The 19,348-nt window shown below is 45.2% G+C and overlaps 1 protein-coding gene across 2 annotated transcripts in view; it reads left to right on the top strand.

The window, feature by feature from the left end:
- The window catches only part of LOC142465609 (SPRY domain-containing SOCS box protein 4-like), a 159,030-nt gene extending 144,321 nt beyond the window's left edge, over positions 1 to 14,709 (top strand). For both annotated transcript variants that reach the window (XM_075569699.1, XM_075569698.1), the window contains exon 3: positions 9,300 to 14,709. In XM_075569699.1, the coding sequence (XP_075425814.1) occupies positions 9,300 to 9,427 (128 nt within the window). In that variant the 3' untranslated portion in view covers positions 9,428 to 14,709. The remainder of the gene's footprint in view (positions 1 to 9,299) is intronic.
- The last annotated feature ends 4,639 nt before the right edge of the window (positions 14,710 to 19,348 follow it).

Here is a 19,348-nt window from a genome sequence, read left to right as displayed (position 1 = left end):
CTCCCTCCCCCTTCCCCCTCCCTTCCCCCTCCCTCCCCCTTCCCCCTCCCTTCCCCCTCCCTCCCCCTTCCCCCTCTCTCCCCCCTCCCTCCCCCTTCCCCCTCTCTCCCCCTTCTTCCCCTCCCCCCCTTCCCCCTCCCCCCTTCCCCCTCCCTTCCCCTCCCTCCTCCTTCTCCCTTCCCCCTCCCCCTCCCCCTTCCCTCCCCCCCTTCCCCCTTCCCCTCCCCCCCCTTCCCCCTCCCTCCTTCCCCTCCCCCCTCCCTCCCCCTCCCCCTCCCTCCTTCCCCCTCCCCCTTCCCCCTCCCTCCCCCTCCCTCCCCACTCCCTCCCCCTCCCTCCCCACTCCCTCCCCCTCCCTCCCACTCCCTCCCCCTCCCTCCCCGCTCCCTCCCCCTCCCTCCCCCTCCCTCCCCACCCCTTCCTCCTCCCTCCCCCCTCCCCCTTCCCCCTCCCTCCCCCTTCCCTCCCCCTTCCCCCCATTCCCCCCCTTCCCCCTCAACAGATCAGGTTTTCAGGATATCCCTGCTTCAGTTCAGGTGTTAGTCTGACTGAGTCACTGATTGAGCAACCTGTGCTGAAGCAGTGCTATCCTTAAACCCTGACCTGTTGTGTTGTCTTGAGGACTGGAGTTGAGGACCCCTGGTTAATCTGTTTGTAGGTATATATATTAAAGGGCACCCTCCTAAATTAGTCCTCTCTCTCTCCTCCTCCTCTCCCTTACTCCCTTTCTCTGATGGGATTAATTCCAGCTTTTGTTGCATCTTTAATACCGAGTCGTTATTTTCCGGTATTAACCTTTCCGAAGCATAATGGATACAGGATGCATATCGTTTACGCGGCAATGCGCTAATATGCATATCGTTTATAATAATGGCCATTTAAAAGAACGCCATGCTATTTTCGGAAGTAGAACCAGGTTGATGCCACGTTTTCGTTACTTTAGTGAAAACTGCATTATAATGATTGGCCGTTTACGACCTTAGGTTAACATCACATCACAGGGTTTCTCAACTCCATGTCCTCAAGACTCCGCAACATGTAAGGTCTTCAGGATATCCCTGCTTCAGCAAAGGTGGCTCAATCAGTGGCTCAGTTTTTAAAGCTGGGATTTTCCTTAAAATCAGACTCGTTGGAGAGCCTTGAGCACTGGAGTTGGGAACCCTTGCCTTAAGGCAGCAGTCAAAGCTGCCGTTTAAAAATAAAAATTCCCTTTAATATGTGCATCAATACAATCCACCCAATGAAATGTAATTAGCCAAGTCACCGATCGATCCGTTCTCCTGTGATCGATCGGTGAAGATTCGGCTCGGGGGTTCACTAAATATCTGTTAGTGCTGCAGAAGAGGATCAAAGATGCAAAGTTCTGTGTTGAAGATCATGTGACCAGGTCAGGGCCGCCAACAGGGGGGGACAAAAAGTACATGCGTCCCGGGCCCCGTGTGTCGCGGCCGGGCCCCCTGCGCGGCCCTGGCCGTTATATTTATAAAAAAAAAGTTTAAAAAAAATGCCGGCGATTGCGCATGCGCAGAGCCGGGGTCCCGCAGGGTGTCCTGCCTGTGGGCCTGGCCCGGCCCGCTCCCCCCCTCGCTTCCTCGATCCCCACCCCCCCGCTCCCAACATGGGACGGAGGGCGGGGAAGCGCCAACCCTGCATCCCACGCGTGCGCCTCCTGCCCCATGCAGCTGCCGCGGGGTGCTGTAGCCGCCTGCCAGCCTCGCGCCCCCAGAGCTCACTTCCCGCGCACCAAGCCAGCAGTCACTGTCACTCACCACCCAGTCACTGTCACTCACCACCCAGTCACTGTCACACCCAGTCACCCAGACACTCACTCACTCTCCCCACCACTCACTCTCCCACCCACTCACTCTCCCACCCGCTCACTCTCCCACCCGCTCACTCTCCCACCCGCTCACTCTCCCACCCACCCACTCTTGCGCCCACTCTCCCACCCACGCACCCAGTCACCCACTCATTCAGTCACCCAATCACTCACCCAGTCACTCACCCACCCAGTCACTCACCCACCCAGTCACTCACCCACCCAGTCACTCACCCACCCAGTTACTTACTCACCCAGTTACTCACTCACCCACACAGTCACTCACCCACCCAGTCACTCACTCACCCAGTCACTCACTCACCCAGTCACTCACTCACCCCAGTCACTCACTCACCCAGTCACTCACTCACCCAGTCACTCACTCACCCAGTCACTCACTCACCCAGTCACTCACTCACCCAGTCACTCACTCACCCAGTCACTCACCCACCCAGGCAGGCAGTCACCTGTCTTATGTTGAAAATATAAAATAAACAGGTTGCATTGTAATGTTTTTCTGTATCACAATAAGAGAACAGTTAAGTAAAAGTTGTGCGCTAAAAGATATTTTTTCGCGGTAGGCGCGCTATGGGTTCGGGGGGCGGGGGGGGCTGCTCCTTTCATTTGTCCTGGTCCCCATGATTTCTGTTGGCGGCCCTGGACCAGGTGTCACTAGATTGTATTGTATGTCTTTATTTATACAGCGCATTAATGTAAATAGCGCTTCACAGTAATACATGTGGTAATCAAATAAATAACAGATAATATAGATAACAGATCATGGGAATAAGTGCTTCAGACATAAAAGTAACATTAAGGAAGAGGAGTCCCTGCTCCGAGGAGCTTACACTCTAATTGGTAGGTAGGGAGAACGTACAGAGACAGTAGGAGGGAGTTCTGGTAAGTGTGTCTGCAGGGGGCCAAGCTTTATGTATCAGGTTATATAGTGTGAGCCACGGTGCTACTCATATGCTTCGTTAAGCAGGTGTGTCTTAAGGTGAGTCTTAAGGTGGATAGAGAGGGGGCTAGTTGGGTATTGAGGGGAAGGGCATTCCAGAGGTGTGGGGCAGATAGTGAGAAAGGTTTAAGGCGGGAGAGGGCTTTAGATACAAACGGGGTAGAGAGAAGACATCCTTGAGCAGAAGGCAAGGGTCTGGATGGTACATAACGAGAAATTAGGGCTGAGATGTAAGGAGGGGCAGAAGAGTGTAAAGCTTTAAAAGTGAGGAGAAGAATAGATACAATTGGTGCACTGCTAGAGAGAGGGCAGGGCTCAAAAAGGGGTGGGCCAGAGCCTGTTTCAGAAGAGGAAAGGGATGTGACTTTGTAAATGGTCGCAAAAATGCTTGTTATAATACATCAAAAATGTCATTCAGAGTTATTTTTTTTAAATGCTGCAAGTAATTTCTCATAGTATAGAACTGATTTATTTAAAAGCACACACATGCAGGATATTGCTTCGTCTGCAGCTTTAAGGGACACATGCATCAAGTGTCACCAGGGTTTATCCCACCTGTCAAGTGAATGGGCATTAACATCTGAAATGGTGCGATTACCTGAACAGGCACTTAATCCTTGTGCCCCTAAATAAGAAAACGAAGGTTAGTGAATCTGGGCCTGAGTGATCCTGTATCTTCTTCATCACAATGTTTGTGAGCACTGATGGCTGTTCATGAACTGTTGGTTTATATATATATTTAGGCTTTTATTATTGTCATAAAAACATTTTTTAAAGGACTTTTTAGAATTAGGACAGTGGCATAAGACTTTACTCTTGTGATTTGGTTATTTAGAATGGTTGGAAAAGACAGATTAATATGGATTGTATGTTGCTGTTTGTATTTAGCAGTGTAGACCTTTTCAGTTTCTATTTACCACTAGATACCTTGGGGGTTACTGTATATAGGGGTATGTTCTCTACGCTGCGAGATCGCTGATCCGTGCAATCTGACATGGACGCCCTATTGATGGGGCTTCCCGGTCAGCTCGCGTGGATCTGCGATCTCGTAGCTCAGAACAGGGGTAATCAAGCCCCCCAACAGGTCAGATTTTCAGGATATCGCTGCTTCGGCACAGGTGGCTCAATCAGTGCTTGCTTCAGCACAGGTGGCTCAATCAGTCTCTGCTTCGACACAGGTGGCTCAATCAGAGGCTCAGCCTTCAACTGAGCCTCTGATTGAGCTATCTGTGCTGAAGCTGGGATAGCCTGAAAACCTGTCCTGTTGGTGGGTGTTGAGGACTGGAGTTGAGCACCCATGGCTTAGAGCAGGGGTTCGTAAACGGGGGGGCGCCTCCCCCCCCCAGCGGGGGGGGTGAGATTTTACTGGTGGGGCGTGGGCTGTTGCAGAGGCCCCGCGCTCTTCCCTAAGGCATTAAAATTAAATGCCTGGTGATCGGATGAACCCTCTGGAACCTCAACTTACTTACCTTGTTTCAGCCAGCATCTGGAAGTGTCTCCATGGCAACGCAGCGTCAAATGACGCTGCGTGGCGTCACGTGCGCGTTGCCATAGCAACGACGCTGTGGGACACGTGACGTCACATGAACCCACGCGTCATTTGATGCCACACAGAGAGGGGGGGGGGGGGGGCGCAAGCACCAGATGACAAGAGGCAGGGGGAAGCAGGGGCACAAGTTTGCCCACCCCTTGCTTAGGGGTATATTCTCTATGTACCAAAGGAGCAAAATCCTGTTACCAGAATATCACTGGAAACGTTTTGCCCCATGTTTGCAGGTAGGAGACTTTAATACAGGTCCCCTATAGCATCCATACTGTATGTAACCTATGCTGTGATTAACATTAGGCGAGACATCTCTTTCATGGTATGGGTTTCCGAATGCTGTGCTGCTGATGGAAGCAGCGAGCGAATGCAATGTCGCCAGATTTACTCTCCCACGGGCCACGGGACGAAAAACAAAACGCTGCGGCTCTGGGGAGAGTAAAAGCCGCGACTGCAAGAGGGGGGAGGTCCGATTGGGACCCCCCACAAAGAGATTCCCCACTGCCGTGGATGCCGATATCAGGGCTTCCCAGGTTCCCCTTAAGTGGAAAAAGGAAGTCTCGGCTACATCTGTATATTATTATTTTATACAGTATATTATGTAAAATGGCTAAGGGTTTTATATATATATATATATATGTGTGTGTATATATATATATGTGTGTGTATATATATATATATATATATATATTGGAATAAAACTCGTATTTTTCTACATCTTTGTGATAAAGCCTCACACAGGGCAAGTCTGAGAAATAGTCGCACGCTACAGAAGGCAGCAAGAGATACAGAAAAGGAGAGCGAGACGTTCACATGGAAGGAGAGGGAGAGACCTTCCCGTGGAAGGCGAGAGCTAATTGGGGAGAGAGAGCGAGAGATAGTTGGGGAGAGAGGGTACAGCAGTAGGTGGGAGAGAGAGCATGAGAGATGGAGAGATTACAATGACTGGTAGGAAGGGCATGAGCCAGCAATACTTAATTAATATCTCTGTTCCTTTGCTTGCACAGAAGCGCACATTTGTTTCCTCCCTGACACTGCTGCTTTGTCCCTTTTTAATATTTAGTCCCTTTGATATTTGGCTCATTAAAACTGAGACGTCACTGTCTTGTACGCAGATGCTTTCATGATCCAAAGTAGCACTGATTGAGTTTAGTGAGATCACTCCTGGAACACATGGTAATGACAGAGTTTAAAGATTAGAAAATGCTTGACGTAGATGAAAGAGAACCCTGGCCAGGGAAACCGGCGCTGATCAAGGAAGGTGTAACATGAACATACTGTAGGATAGGGCCTATTTCTCTAAGTCTCTTGGCTGCAAAACTGAGGCAAAAAAAAACAGCACCAAATGTATCAAAGAACCACCTTTCTATTCAAATCAATGGGGTTTCCTCCTTTGATGAACCTCGAGCAGTGTTCCTGCAGCCACGAGACTTTGATTTTCTGGTCCCATAAGGGGCCATTTACCAATATCTTATTGCTTACAACGCATGCTCGGATTGTAAGCTCTCCAGGTCAGGGATTTGCTTTTCTATTGCCTGATCGTATTTGTTGCATTTCTTAGATTATAATTCCCTGTATTGTCTCTTGTAAAACGCTGAGTACAGCTGCTGGCGCTATGCTATATAAATAAAGATACGTACATACATACATACATACATACATACATACATACATACATACATACATACATACATATCCCCTGGGGCAAAATGTTCCAGAATTAGGTTGTTGATTCTCTGATTGCAGAGTTTTGCTGGCTTCTTTGGTTCAAAAGGGGTTACGTTATTACATGTAGTAATTGAAATGGCCAAACTACCTGTACCAAGTGGTGTATATGTTATCTGCTATCAATTTAAGTTGCTTTAGGCCTGGGACATAGTGCCCCAAACAGTGCGGACGCCTTACACAGCGCGCCATCAGGGGGCGTGTCGGGGGCGGGCCAGTGACGTCACGGAGCTGGTTCGCCCCCATTGGGCGAACCGCTCACGTGACCGGCCCTGCGCTCCGGCAAGCGGGGAAATTTCAAAACGCCGTCAGACACACGCTTCCCACAAGCGTGCTGACGCGTGCGCGAGCCCCTGCTAGAGCCGCTCTCATTGCGGCTGCAGGGGCTCAGGCCTTAGATGGCTGTTGCAGAACAGTCATACTCAGTATTGTGTTATAAATGTGCATGCTGGTATTTAGGAAGCAGCATCCTAAACCTGCCACTGTACCCCTTGGACGGTGGCCACGCTCGCCAGTATTTTTTTCGTTTTGGTTGTGGTTATACATTTTTTAATAATTTGGTCGAACTTCCACTTCAGCGCTTTTTGCAAAAATTAGACAGCTCTTTTTTTTCTTTAATCGAGAAGAAAAGACCGTTCGGCTCGGAATTCAAACTGAACACCAAATTGTTAAGCTGCTGGACTCTGAATTGAACTTCGAATCTGAGAAGTTCACATTTGGAACTGGCGCACTTGCCCATCCATGGCCATTATTTTAAACCTTGTTTTGTTTAAGGAACCCTATAATTATATAGTGAAATTCTGAGGAACCCCAACCCTCTCTAATAGCGCGTCTGGGATCAGATGCATTGTAAGGAACCCCAACCCTCTCTAGTAGCGCGTCTGGGATCAGATGCATTTTAAATTTTTCTGTATTTGGTACAATACTGAAAATAGCAGGGAACCCTTTAGGGATGCCCGGGGAACCCAATGATTCCCAGGAACTACTGTTGAAAAACACTGGGCTAGAGGGACTTGGACACCGTAAGTGCAGAGCTGCAATTGTCCTGTATTTGGGGAGCATTGTTACAATGTAATACATCCCGCAGCAGCGCTTCACAAGTCGCCCAAGCAGCAAAGACGTTAGTCTGTCCAAAAGCTGTAAACATGAGCCCTTTTTCACAGGCCAGCAAGCAGGGCAGACTTTGGCAAAAGTGTGAGCTTCATACAGTATGTTACTGTAACAATCTCCGTGACTGGTATTTTCATAGTCTATAAGGAAACCTATGGTTTCCTGTGGGGTGGGAGCCACACTGCGTGGCTCTGTCTGCGGCAAGTTCAACCTCACACACCAGAGCCGTAAGAAGCTCATTCCAAATCCCTTAATGCTTTCTGCCACACTTCTTTGACACAATGCCTTTCAGTTACATGAGGGCAGATTTGACTTTGAAGCAGAATTTTTTATGCTGCCTTTCCTCCCACTGAAAAAGAAACGTGCACACATGGAGCACCAGTGGGCATGATGGATGGCAACAATTTGAGCAAAATTGTTGTTTACAAAAAAAAACACATTTTGCACCTATTTTATTTCATTGCTATTCAAATCAGGGATGAGATTAAAAAAATAAATCAATGTGACACTTATTTTATTATCCTTTCCTATCCTTGATGTGGTGTCCTTGATGATTTATTCCTATTCCCTCACACCTGTCTTCTGTTCTCTCCCTTTCTCGTTCTTCTTTCCCATCCACCAGTTCATCCTCTTGTGAACCTTCTCCTCCTTCTCCTCCTTCTCCTCCCACTTCTCCTTCTTCTCCTTCTCGGTTTATGTTATATTTTTGTTGATCTGGTACTTTTTCTCACTGTGTCCTTGGACCCCATGAGTTACCGGTTGAAGGAGAACTACCAGATTAAATAGTCCTCATTCCTCCCCTCCTTCTTCTCCTCCATCTCCTTGTTCTTATCCTTCTTCCTCCGCCTCCTTCTCCTTGTTCTTCTAATTCTTCTTCGCCTCCTTCCTCCTTCTCCCTGTTCTACTACTCTTTCATCTCCTCATCTCGCCTTTTAAATAACGTCTCGCCCACTTTACCCCGTCCCCTTGAATTCTACGAACTTTTAGATATTCCTATTACCTTTTCGATATTGATAATCACATTGCACTGTGTGTGTGCTAAGATTTTTTTTTTTATCAGCGTAATACCCATGTAGCCTAATAACTAACATTCCAAGAGACACTGTTTTTAAGTATACCCTTTGCTTGCTTCATTCATTGTAACATCGCCGGAAGAAGAGATCAGTGTATCTCGAAAGCTCGCACAAATAAAAGCATTTCGTTAGCCACGGAACGGTATCATCTATTTATTTTTTGATATATATATATATATATATATATATATATATATATATATATATATATATATATATATATATATATATACACAGTGGTTGACAAATCACCAAAAAATCTACTCGCCACACAAAAAAATCTACTCGCCACCTAGTACCAAACGTGTGCTGCTTGGGCCAATATTTACTCGCCCGGGGGTTAAATCCACTCGCCCGGGGCGAGCAAATGTATAGGTTTGTCGAACACTGTATATATATATACAATGGTTGACAAATCACCAAAAAATCTACTCGCCACACAAAAAAATCTACTCGCCACCTAGTACCAAACGTGTGCTGCTTGGGCCAATATTTACTCGCCCGGGGGTTAAATCCACTCGCCCGGGGCGAGCAAATGTATAGGTTTGTCGAACACTGTATATATATATATATATATATATATCTATATATATATATATATATATATATATATATACACGTGTGTGTGTGTGTGTGTGTGTGTGTGTGTATATATATTTATAATATTATGTCGACAGAGAAGCCCAATGCTACATCCAACATGACAGAAATACACAGTAAAATACTTATATATTCTCTTGAAAAAGGGTCATTTAGTTTAACCCTTTGGCCAAAGCGTTGTAAGAGAATATATAAGTATTTTACTGTGTATTTTTGTCATGTTGTATGTAGCATTGGGCTTCTCTGTCGTCTGTTGTGTACATACTGTATGCCACGCTCAATAGCACTCCTTTTTGACACTTATATACATATATATACTTTGTGGGGGCTCAGGAGTTCCCAAAAAGAGCTTGCTGGGGTTTTGTGTTTTATAATATTATGTCGCCTGCAATGCTAGACTACAAGCAATGTTATTTTATATTATAATTTTGGAAATGTAAAAAAATAAATCTCTCTTGTGTTTTATTCCAGCGGAGCCGCTGCCTTTAATGGATTTGTGCCGGAGATCGGTTCGCATAGCTATCGGCAGAGACCGTTTGCCCCAAATTGAGTCTTTACCTTTGCCGGAGGCACTGAAGAATTATTTGCAATACCAGTGACCCGTCCCAGACACTCTCAGCCTCCGCCGGAGAACAAGGAAAAAGCGAACATGAAATAATGCAAAACTGCGGATATTGTTTACATGGAAACCTGACTCCTCTGTGGTGGACACTTCAGCATTATTTAATTTTTAATATATACTGTTTTTTTTTGTTTTTTTTCTGGAAGCCGGGCCACAGAACATCGCTGGAGCTACTGATAGCGGAAAAACAAGCTGTCCATTCCCATCCAGTATTAGCCTCTTTTTTCCCCGAATGCGCACAAGGGGATTCTTGATCTCTGTTCAGCCATTTTATTTTTCCTTTAAAAGAACTAGTCAAATCGACAAATTGTTAAGATAAAAAAAAGAATTAAGCAGAAGTCCTCTTTCCCCTGGTAAAGGCACATACATCGCAGAGCACTATAGGGTAACCCCGCTTCAGCTTATAATGACTGTGATTAAAAGGAGGCGGGGAGAGGTGCTGATGCGTAGGCTATATAGGATAAACAGGGAGAGAAAGAAACCCAACGTGTAGCACTCAAACCCCCCGTCTGAATGATTTGTGTCAACATTTAAATACTTTGTTAATCATAAATGTTAAAATAAAATTATTTTAAGATTTATGATTAATAGAGTATTTTCATTTTGATACAAATCATTCAGACGGGGTGTGAGTGCTACACGTTGGGATTCTTTCTATCCCTGTTTATCCAAAGGCACATACACGTAACAAATGATATTTGGATGAAAATATATTAAAAGTACGACTTGGTAACGTATATAAAAGCTTTGGAACGAGCTGCAGGCCTCCTTTCGACACCACAGGAATAAAAAACATAAATAACGGGTTTCGCACCAGAATTGCACCATTTTTGGTAACAGGAAAGTGTATTCTGACGCACGGCTCCATTTTTCAGTTCACAGTTGTGTTACAGAAGCAGCGCATGCGCTGTTCATTTGCCTTTTCATTTTTTAACCCCAGTGTGAAGCAGGGGGTCACCGGAGCTGAACCCCATTCACTTGAGCTCTGGGGACCCCCTGCTTCCGTAGATACTTACCTCCATAGTGGGTGCTGGCAGCCGCTCCAGTTGAGCTTGCTGGGTTTAAATCTCCCGCTTCACGTAGACCAATAGGAAGCCGAACTGCCTGACGTCACGGCTTCCTATTGGGGAGCTTTGAACAGCGGCCATTACATAAATCCTGGTAGCCCACCGGAGCGGCTACCGGCACCCCCTACAGAGGTAAGTATCTCAAGAAGCAGGTGGTCCCCAGAGCTGAAATGAAAGGGGTCCAGCTCCGGAGACCCCCTGCTTCAATCCTGTGTAATAGAATGAAAAGGAAAAAAACGCCAACATGGATTGCAGCTTTAAGCGCACAGGGCGGATTTTGGATACATCTTGTTATACTGTAATTTGGGCATCGTGTAACTAAGGCTGCGCTTATAGTGACGGCGACAGTGACGGCGCGTCAAAATAAATGCATAAATGCATGGTCGCGATCTCTGGAAGTCATCTCTATTTGATTTTTCCAGCGACCGTAGCCTGACATCGCGTCTCCGGCACTAGAAGCGCAGCCTGACCCCCGTCTGCTGCTGCTGCTGACACAAGTTGATGCAAAATCTGGAGCCAGGTATCTTAATACATTGATGCACAATAAAAATGCACCTGTTGTGCTCCAAAATTGTCTTGGTATGTAGACCCCGTAGGCGCCAAAGTATTTACACGTGTTAAACAACAAATGAATGAAATGATGATGCAGTATAACAGTGTTCCACATCTCTCTACTCTGAGCACCCCAGCCAGATCATGTTTTGGTGATAACCAACGATTTACACATTCATGTTGGTGTATTAGGTAATTGTTTTGGTTCTTCCAGAGCGCTACCCTGGCGTTGAGCAGAGGATTGAGAACCAGAATTGTAGGTGTTCCACCTTACACTGTAAAGGGTACAACACCGCAACATCTTCTAAGGAGTATAAAGACTACATTGGTTTCATCAGGGTCTCATAAGTAACTCGGGAAAGAGTATTGTAATATTCCCCAAGCCTCCAGTTATCAGGACTGAGGGGCTTATTCTATTTCCAGTGGTCGAAATTCCCCATTATTCCGCTTTGGCGGATATAGACTAAGGCTCTTTGTCATGTTAGCGTTCTGGCATTATTTGAGACAGTACATACATCCTGAACTCTGTAACATGAACCCTAGGAGTGCTTGAGGGGTCGTGGTGCCCGAGTGCCATCGCCCCTCCGGCACACTGCGGTCATGTGACCGCGATGGCCATTTTGCAGGAAGCGGAGGAGGAAGCCTTCTCTTCCTCCGTTTCCTTACTGGTTAGATCGGGTTGTGTGCTCCATGGGAATGCTGGACGTGATCTAACCCAGAAAAAAACAAGCCTATTTGAGCATGACATGGTCATTGGGACCCGGGAGTGCAAGTCCCCATGATGTAGTCCCCGGAGTGGCCAACTCCAGTCCTCAATGGCCACCAACAGGGCAGATTTTCATTGATTGGGCCACCTGTTCTGTAACAGGGACTGATTGGGCCACCTGTGCTGTAGCAGGAATATCCTTAAAACCTGTCCTGTTGGTGGCCCTTGATGCCTGGAGTTGTCCACTCCTGATGTACTATGCCCTGGGGAACTCGGAGGGTTAAATTACCGCAGCTGTTAGATAACGCCAGGTCGATTGGACAGCCCTTAGCATTGCCCTGGATGGGATTTTGACTATTACATTTTGTAAAGTTCACGATGGCGTAATAAATGATGCAGAGGATATGTTACAGAGTAGATAATGTATTACTATGGAGAGTAAGTTCACTCCACTACAAGCCCAGCAACACTCGCACAGTCGGAATGGTTTTTTTTCTCTGTAACTGGCAGAGAAGTGGTTAAATGTTTTCACTCCACATTAAAAAAAAAAAATACATGCCCGTTCATTATACATTTCTTGTGTTTTCCTGAAGCGGAGAAAGTCTAATACTGCCTCCGAATCCTCCTACTGTAAGTCCACTTTATTTCAAACAAACCAAAGCAGATTTCTGTGCGACTTGTATTTTTTTTAAGGGTTCGCTTGAGATTTTACGATACTCAAGATTTTTTTCTTTTAACAAAAAAAGAAACGCTGGTCACTTTTTATTTGAAGAAATAATTTTTTTTTAACTTTATATAAACTTTAAAATAGTTTTTTCTCCTTTTTTTTTATGTATATTTGATGAAATTGTTTATTTATCTGTTTAGAAGGCGGTCGGATCCTATTTAAAACGTTTTGTCTTTCTTCTGCCGTAGGCGGGCTGTGCTCTTCCAGTTTCACGTTTTTTTTAACCGCTTCCTTGCCAGAGGAGTCGCACGGGGTAAAAGACGCTGCTTTATTTGGTTGCCACCTGCATAAGGCTGCATAGTGACGGAGACGCGACCGTCGCGTCAAAACAAATGCGTTGCTGGCGCTTATAGTGCACGCGATGGCGACAAAGCGACGGAGCGACAGTGCTACCAAAAATCTGGTAGTCACTGATATTTGATTTTTTCGGCGATGGTCTCCCCTTGCGGCCAATCAGAGAGCTTCTCCGTGCCTCTGCCCTCCCCCTTTTCTGACGTCACTGGCCTTGTAGCCAGCGACGTCGCCTAAACTTTAAATGCCACTTCCGCGACGGGTGATGTCATCGGCACTATAAGCGCGGCCTAACACCCCATGGTTGTTTAACCCCTTCAAAGCTGGATCAGCTTTTCACAGGCATCCCAATAACCCCCAGCAATGAATCAGTGAAAGCGGATGCTCCTGTCCCATGAAAATGAGCAACTGGCAATAGGACTTGACCAGGGGCGGCCAACTCCAGTCCTGAAGGGCCACCAACAGGTCAGGTTTTCAGGATATCCCTGCTTTAGCACAGGTAGCTCAATCGTGGCTCAGTCAAAGACTGAGCTACTGATTGAGCCAGCTGTGCTGAAGCAGGGACTGATTGAGCCACCTGTGCTGAAGCAGAGACTGATTAAGCCACCTGTGCTGAAGCAGGGATATCCTTAGCCTTGACCCTTAAGGAGTTGGCCACTCCTTGACTAAACTCTTACAGCCATGTAAAGCTTCTTCCGCTCCGCGCAGGGTTTGCGAACCCTCTCCTCTGGTTTTGGGACACCCCAGCGAAGCAGTGGTGGCGGATAACCAGCGAATCACACCCTGTAAGGCGAGTGTAAACGTGTGCTTGGCCACTCGCTGGTTATTTCTCACGCCTGGCTGGCGTCTCCAGGCGAGAGGGTTGGGAGAGAAACGCTGACTCGGAGCGAGGAGAGCTGGTGGCTGCTGCCTCATTCATCTGCCCTCCTTGCACAATGTGAACCCCAGAAGAAGAAACATTGCAAATTGCTAAGGACTTCCCTGTCCTCTAAAGCAGCAGTCCGGCCTTTTAACCCCCCCCCCCCTCTCCTTTTACTTAATCAGGACTGGAGGGTCCTTCGGGGCTGAACCGCTCTCCCACGATATCCCCCCCACCGCCCCCCTGTTTCCCAAGATACTGGTGAAGTTACTGGTGTTACTTCCTGGTTTTTAAAGTGAATTGAAATGACTATCCAGTAGGAAGCCGCAACCGTTGCCATTATAGCGGCCATTTTGCTTCCTGTAGAGGGAGATTTAAAACCACCAGTTAGTATCTGGTGAAGTGGGGAGTCCCCAGAGCTGAAAATAGTGGGGTGCAGCTCTGGGGACCACCCACTTTCCATGCTGTAGAAAACAAAAAAAGAAAGAATGGGATTGCTGCTTTAGCGGGCAAGATGGGAGACCCGCACCTCAAACCAACCAGCTGATGTTAAGTGTAATGAAGCTACTTTAAATCCAGTTCTCTAAGAAGGTTTGTTTTTGGACTGGGAGTATGTACACTCTAAAGATACTTTTGTTTCATTATACAATGCAGCATGTTTGTTTCTAGTCGGTGAAAGGATGTTTTACCTGAACTTGAAATACTTTGTGCAAGTTGGAAATGGAGGGCGTGGCAGGGAGTGGGACATTGTAATAATCGGCCATCAGTGTGTTGTTGTAAATCCTTCCTTCAGTACCTTGACTTCTGGGACATAGCTTGCTTCAGGAGTAAGGTTACCAATAGGTAATCCTTCTAGCCCTCATTGCAGTAAATGTGGAGAACTCCTGACGGTAACCTGTTTCCTGCAGTGCCTTACTGCCAATCCAACCACATGTGACATCTACACAGCTAAGCTCAGTCACATATACTGGACAAATCCTGACCCAAAAACGGGGGTTCACGTGAAACTGAGTGAATGAAATGACCCTTTCTAATAAAGTGTACTTCTTAAAAACAATCCGCATGTTTTGTTTGTCTCGTCTCCAACTCACTGTTCATTTTACCAAAGAACTGGTCAAGAAATGCCGATTATACATTTCAGCTACAAAACAAGTCTGTAAAGGGACAATGCATTGGTGATTTTGAATATTCATTAGGAATATAGGGCCATACTTACTAAGCTTTGCCATCAGACACCTTCCAGCGGCCGAACACACCTTTTACTTAAATTAGGCCATAAGGTGTATTATAGCATACCACTGTTTGGTAAATATGCATTCATAATCCCTTCTTGGCCACAATAACCAACATTGACACAGACGATCTATGACGGAGTGATGTCTGAGATACATGTAACAGGCTATTGGGATCAGTCATATGGCTAACTCGCCCATGAAAGTAAAACCGATCTTACCTTTACTGTGGAAGGCGTCCGTTACCAGTCACAGAACGGAACTGGTATTAACTCAGCCCCTTTCTAAGGTAAGTTATGGGAGGTGTCACGTACGGCACCCTGCGAGCACGTGATCTGCATACGGGACAAGAGTTAATACTGATGCTCGCAAGCGCTCCCACTTTTCACCTCCGCAGAGGTCCGTCAAATGGACAATATCTCCTCTACAGGATCAATGCACAACCCGCAAGCTGCCCCACCCTTCACCTTCGCAAAGGTTCATCAAATGAGTTGTATCTGTCCTCAATCCATCCCAATATACCACCACAACGAACAGCACACGTGAGCACGTGACTTAGATATGCAACCATGGTCAATACACATGGCTACTCTAGCCAACTCACCTTTCTCCTCAAAGGTACCTCCAGTGAGTTAATATTAACCCCTCAATTGTAAATCATATCAATCCACTGCCACCACCTGGGGGTATGCAAATAATATAAGATGTAAAATTTATATTTGCCAGAACCCCAGTTCCCTGTTTATTATAGAAAAAACTATGCACTTTAACACACCAAAATCAGTCTCAAATACACCTCTGCTTTTGGGCAATTGAAAAAACTAGACGAGCCCCTGCCTCGCCTCCATCCCGGATCCTTTTTCATTCCCCGTAGCCTCATTAGCGCTCTTATGTTTTTGCAAAACAACCATTGTACCATTTTTTCCCCCAGTACTTATGGGTATATAATTGGCAGCCTACTGTACATCCAAGCTATATGACAAACCGCACGGTTGTTTCCATAGTCTATATAGGTTTGGTTATCTTTCAGTAAAGACTGGAGATCTAGTTATCAGCGTCTGTATTTGCGGTAGTGAGGATGCAGCTATTTCATCTTTGTGTGACCGCTTCAATTTATTAAAAAAACATTGCTTAAACTTGACGCACATCAGTAGATCTGTGACGTTTCTGTACGTCACACATAGCAGGTTACGTTTTTTCCCACTTAAGAAACGTATAGTCAATTATGATCCATGTTGTACATATTATCATGTCTTTGTACTGTACATATTATCATGTCTTTGTACTGTACATTGCACCCATTGATTCCTCTGTGCTAAATGTAAATAGCCATCTCACACATCATAATAACATTATCGATTAATAGAACATTTTAATTGTAGTATTGTTTTATTGACAAAATGGTCATCTATAATCCTTGGTAAATAGAGCCCTAGAACACCATTCAGTCTTTGTGGTGTTTCCACAGTAACATTGATAACTTCCAACTGATTTACAACCACACATTTCTCTCCTTCCCCAAAACATTTGATATGATTATTGTTCCATCGTCATACTCTCTGTTTCAGTAATCTCTTGGGAGGGGAGGCTTAGATGGATGGGTCCTCTTTATAGATTGTAAGGGTCAGGTAGAAATTGAGTTGTAAGCTGTGTGCTCCTGGGAAAAATCAATATCTCTGTATGCCACACTTTATTCTCTCGTTATGTCATTGGCGAACAGTCCTAGGTAAAAATGGAGTTGCTTCGGTTATATCCCAGAAGTAGCGGCATGGACGTATCTTATGAAGCATTATGGGATTGAAAGGCATTATCATAAATACAAGTTATTACATCATTGCTGTGAAATAAGATCAGAGCAAGAATCTTGGAGTCTGTCACTGGGTTTTGAGACGGGATTCTTCTATTGTCGCATTTTCTGCAAAGTGGCCAGCAGTGTACCGTCCCCATGAGCAATGAGGAGGTGATTTCATTTACTGAATCCGTGATACATTGTTTCTTGGTGTCTTGAAGCTGAGGTTTCTATTAACTTCTTATTCGTGAACGTGTTACGGATGGTTAGACCAACAGAAAAGAAACCTGACTCAGAACTTACACACTCCCAATAATACATTCATAGTCACAAATCTAATAGTATGGTTGGCATATTCATCCAAAAATAAAAATGTATTATACAAAAGCAAAAGACCAAAATAACCCACAAACAAACCCCATAAACATAAATAATGCATACAAAAATATACCAAAAAAAGGTTACAAGTTCATAACTGTGCCTGTATACGTATCTTAAATGTCCCCTGTATGAATATTACGGAGTCCACTGAGAATAGAGAACATGGATAATTAAGTCCAGAAACTGAAGATGGCATATAAAAGTAAATACATGAGTAAGGCAGGATCTCCCCCAAATGGTTGTTGTGATCTGTTCAGGTGACCCCAATGGACTTGAACCAAAATAATATTTTTATTAAAGAGTAAAACATTATCAACGTTTTTTGGCCCCACTTTCAGATCTTTGTCCAGCTAAAAATCAGTAATCCCAAGCAGCTACTTCTACACACAGATATGACGGGGCAGGGGGAGTGAAAATATGGATGGGATTCAAAACCTGGAGTCAACAAAATACCTTACACTCACTCATTGCTTTGCAACCATTAAACAATAAGTGACATCATAGTAATAAATAAATAATCATCACTCATAAAATGACCTACTGTCTAACACACTACTATCATAAGTTTATGTGCATTCCCTGTGAGAAGTTGACCTGAACCATTAGTGAAGAAAATAGGGTGCAAAGTAGAATTAAAGTGTACGTCAAATGTAACAAAGATGAACATGGTTCATATAACATATGTCCCCGGGTAGTGGAATAGTAAGGACATTTCAGAACCGTATTATACATCAAACAATATTTATACCTAGGTACAGCATTTTACCAGGCTCAAGCCCAAAAGTACAGTAGTACTTTACCTTCTAAAAATAAATGATCAAGAATGGTCTACAGAGTCCAATATACGACATCAGAGCCACCTATTGCACAGTCATTGTTTATGCAAAAGATTATAGAGGATATGGCAACACATCGTAAGCGGCCATGAAAAAATATATACAAAACAGTACTGCAGCCACTGCGCTAGACACATATTAGTACACAGACTATCAGCACTTACAGTAGTCTCGTGTATGGACACGTGGATTACTCACCAATAAAAGGGGGTGTAAGAATGCTAGAACACAACCAGACGCAGGTATTGGGGTCAATTTGTATACAAATAAGGGTTTTGTTCACCGAAATACTCCAAAGCAAACTTCAGTACCTCTACTTTCTTTATATGGTCCTGAGATTGAACTCTATCTGCATACAATATGGAAGACTGACCACGAATCTACACCCATTGAATGCCGCACCATAGTTTGAAGTGCCCGTATTCTTTGGGATATCTGATTGCCTAAACGTCAGTCCACCTCACCTGTCCCCTGTTCACAAGAGATGCCACACTACGTTTTATTGCACATTCTTTATTTTTCCGATTGGACTTCTGCGCTCCCCTATACATTGAAGAATATACTGGAGCTTGTAGCAGAAGTTGAACTGGATCAACCTGCAAAGTGGTGTATGGAGAGACTCCCTTATCCTCATTGTATACAACATGGATATATTCAGCGGCACTGACGCGTTTCTCTGAGGACGGCTGTTCTCAACCTTTTCCTGTAATCTGAGTTATTTACAGAACACTTTAGTTACTTTGGAAGCCATCCTCCCTGTGTTGCTGCTTTTATTTTTCCCTCTGTAGGGAGATGTGCGCAAAGGGGAAAACCAAAGAGACTTTTTTAGGGGGGAAATAAACTGGCTTTATTAGCCAGCAGCTTTAACCAGAAAACAGCTTCATATCAGCAAACACAATTAGCACAGACAATAACAACCAGGCCTAACCCCATGTAAGGGACTGACTAATATTCAGCAGTCACTATCTGAGGGTTGGACTCTAGGCCTCTTCCCAACCCCAGACAAAGTCCAAAGAGAGGTACCGGTAGGCAGTGTGCTCTCCATGTCAGTCCAGGGTCTGTGGTGGCTCCCTCTGGTGGGTTCCAGGGACCTATGCTACCCTGAACAGAGGCTGTCTTCCCCTGGGATCTCTCTAGCAGCACAGACTCTCTCTGCTAGAGATCCCAGACAGTCTGTGCAGCAGGCTTTTACGCAAGCTCACACTAAGAAGATTCTTTGGTCCAAAAGACAATTTAACCCAGTCTGATGTTATTACTGACAGTGATGAAGAGGGGGCGACTCCTTATGAAGTACCCAATGTCAGATCTTTAACATTTAAGGAACACTGTTGTATACAGGATCTCACTGACTTAGAGATTGTCAATATTGAAGTCACAAATGATTCCAACTTTTCAGGCAGACACGCTTCTGGTTTTAGGGGTAAATCAGTTTTTTACCCTACACATGTAAAGGGGAAT

The sequence above is a fragment of the Ascaphus truei genome, chromosome 14 (assembly GCF_040206685.1).
Source record: "Ascaphus truei isolate aAscTru1 chromosome 14, aAscTru1.hap1, whole genome shotgun sequence".
In the NCBI taxonomy this organism is placed as follows: Eukaryota; Metazoa; Chordata; class Amphibia; order Anura; family Ascaphidae; genus Ascaphus; species Ascaphus truei.
This window is presented reverse-complemented; position numbering and strand designations above follow the sequence as displayed.